Source organism: Syzygium oleosum, unplaced genomic scaffold (assembly GCF_021117445.2).
Source record: "Syzygium oleosum isolate NSW1041296 unplaced genomic scaffold, Sole_v2.1 Sole_v2.29, whole genome shotgun sequence".
NCBI lineage: Eukaryota > Viridiplantae > Streptophyta > Magnoliopsida > Myrtales > Myrtaceae > Syzygium > Syzygium oleosum.
In genome coordinates this window covers 2,381,146-2,383,727 of record NW_026607513.1, presented here as the reverse complement: position 1 = coordinate 2,383,727, position 2,582 = coordinate 2,381,146, and the positions used below count along the sequence as shown (strand labels likewise).

At 46.6% G+C, this 2,582-nt stretch overlaps 1 protein-coding gene across 1 annotated transcript; it reads right to left on the bottom strand.

The window, feature by feature from the left end:
- Positions 1–211: 211 nt before the first annotated feature.
- On the bottom strand, positions 212–1,691 carry LOC115677960 (mavicyanin-like). Its single transcript, XM_030601214.2, has 2 exons — positions 1,436–1,691; positions 212–841 (listed from the first exon to the last, which is right to left on the bottom strand). The coding sequence occupies exons 1-2, from the start codon at positions 1,602–1,604 to the stop codon at positions 480–482; spliced, it is 531 nt and encodes a 176-aa protein (XP_030457074.2). The 5' UTR covers positions 1,605–1,691; the 3' UTR covers positions 212–479.
- Positions 1,692–2,582: the final 891 nt, after the last annotated feature.

Below are 2,582 nucleotides of genomic sequence, written 5' to 3'. Positions count from 1 at the left end.
CGAACTCAGGACTTTCAGCTCTAATAACATGTGAAATTTTATGTGACCACAGCCAACTGTTCTAAAAGCTTAAACTGTTATATGACGACGTTGTTTAATATTTAATTATTCTAATACTTGAAACTTGCGAAAACAAATTTCTCATTGCTCAATATGAGATTTGCACGCAAAGTTGTAAATGGAATCGGATTAATCTCTCGGAACCAACATGTTGTCATATGCCCGCCTCTTCTTATTAGCGAAAGAGTCTTTGGATCCCATGTATCACTATACAAATACTAAGGTACTAACGATACTACTACAAACTACACCATTCCATGGAATAAGGAAATGAATACAGAAGAGAAACAGCAATTGTCCTAAAGACCTTCACAAGCTGAAAAACCCAAAATGGCCCAAATCGATAAGGCTTGGTCTTACATGATTCAGTCCAGACAATGAGATACCTTGGGCCAGACGAAAACATCCTTCCAAACATACTAAAATAGCCCCAAAACAAAGAGCCACAATCCGGCGGACGCCAGCGCGGCGATCCCGCCGATGCGATCGGCTGCAGACGGCGTCACGGGCCCGTCGGCTGCGGCGAGCACGGCCTCCTCGGAGGTGGCTATCTTGGGGGCATCAGGGGCTCCCTGCGGCTGGACCTCCACATGGAGCTTCAGGCCGCTCTTGCAGCTTTCCTCCCGGCTGCTCGCAAAGTAGCGGATGCCATGGTCCTCCAGGGGGACGCTGTCGAGGCCGTCGGTGTACATCCTGATCGGGTTGCTCACGTCGCACGACTCGTACTCGTCCCGGGTCATGAGCTCCACGATGCTCTCCTGCGCCGCCGAGTAAGCGAACCCTGCCCAAGTTAACCCCCTTTCATCTCTCTTTCTTTTACTGCTTATTTACTTATCTATCTAACCCAATAAAGAAGCGAACCCAAATTCCAAGACCCCATAGCCGCTTATTATAAGTAGCTTTTCTCGACAGGATTAATGGTACATGAACTGTCTGTGAATATAATAATATCTTGATTGTATAATAAGAAAACATAAACGATTTGTATAAACGATGATTACAGAAGACTAGGCATTCTTCATTCCCAGGAGAGTCAGAACACAGAGCAAACATTCATAGATAAGCGGTCTGCAGACGCACATGATATGTCAAAACCTGCTTGTGTTCTTCCGATTAAATCAGGAAAGACGAGATTTGCTAACTAAACCTCCCACCAAATACCCACATTCCACTTTCGGCATAATGAGTCAGAAAGCCAGCAGAATACGATAAAGAAGAACAGTCGGAAATGCCAACACGTGAACGAACACTTTGGGATTGGGTAATGCTTTGAGACACTCGGAATATTTTGGCTATCGTTAACTTTTTCTCTCTTCCGGATTCTGGAAAAAGTAAAAGGAGGAGGAGAAGAAAGAGCGGTTTGAGGGTTACGTACAGAGCTTGTCTCCGACCCTGAAGACCCTGCCGGAGGACCAGGAACCGACGGCGCTCGAGGCGTCCCAGCCGCGGTCGCCGCCGACCACGTGGTGCACCTGAGCTCCGACCCACCTCGCGTTGAGGCTGACCAGGACGAGAACCGCCGCCGCCGCTGCCGCCGCCGCCATTCCTATCGGCTTCTGTTGCTTAACCCAGAAGCAAGAAGAACAGAAAGAAATCTCTCTCTGTCTCTCTCTCTATATCTATCTCTCGCTTCAAATCTCTGGGGGCGTTAAAAAGCGAGTGGTGTCATGGGGCGATAGGGCGATGGTAATAAAAGCGAGCTTCGTGGCACTTTCCTTCGCGGCGAAGCCATACGTACGTGACGTTCTTGGAATGGTGGTTGGCCCGGACAGCGGGGCCCCACCACCGCTCGCCTCCAATGCCAACGAAGCTGCGGTTTTGGCGCTCCAAAGCGAAGAACGCTTCGCGCCATTGGCCAGCTTCATCTGTGGCCGGCGCGCCTGTCTCTCTTATCTTTGGCAGAAATTTACAGCGGATCCTTAAACCCCGAAATTCAAAAATTGTTACATTACCAAATACGGCAAATACTATCATATTAAGTTATTATAATGTTTGATTTTGGAAACAGTAAGTTATTTAGATAGCGTTACCATTTATTTCGTGTTAACATGCGTAACTTATCGAAAGCATTCATGCTCAATTGGGAAAATTGGATAACCCCAACCAAAAGGGTTCGCCGGACTTCGAATTCTTACATGTCGTGGTTAGGACGAGTTTCTTGCCCCATTGATAAAACTTGTCTCAAGCTTGGGACAAGTTTGGCATGGGATTTCATGGATTTGGACTAATAGCAAAGGGTTTGAGATGGATTAGTCTCGATACGAATTCAAAATCGCATAAAATTTCTCCCGTCCATCTTGGTGTGGAAGCATGTGCACATGACGTGAGCTGAAAACTTTCCTCCAAGGACAAGCCCTTGCAGTGCCTGATAAGTTGGAACATCAGGCAAACCTTTCCTTGATAGATCGTTCCTTGGTGAATCGTATCTTCATTACTGGCTATACCACGCCCAATTAACTTTGACATCTAGTTCTCCGAGTAAGACATATAGATCATTTTAGTACAATAATTAATTTCAACAT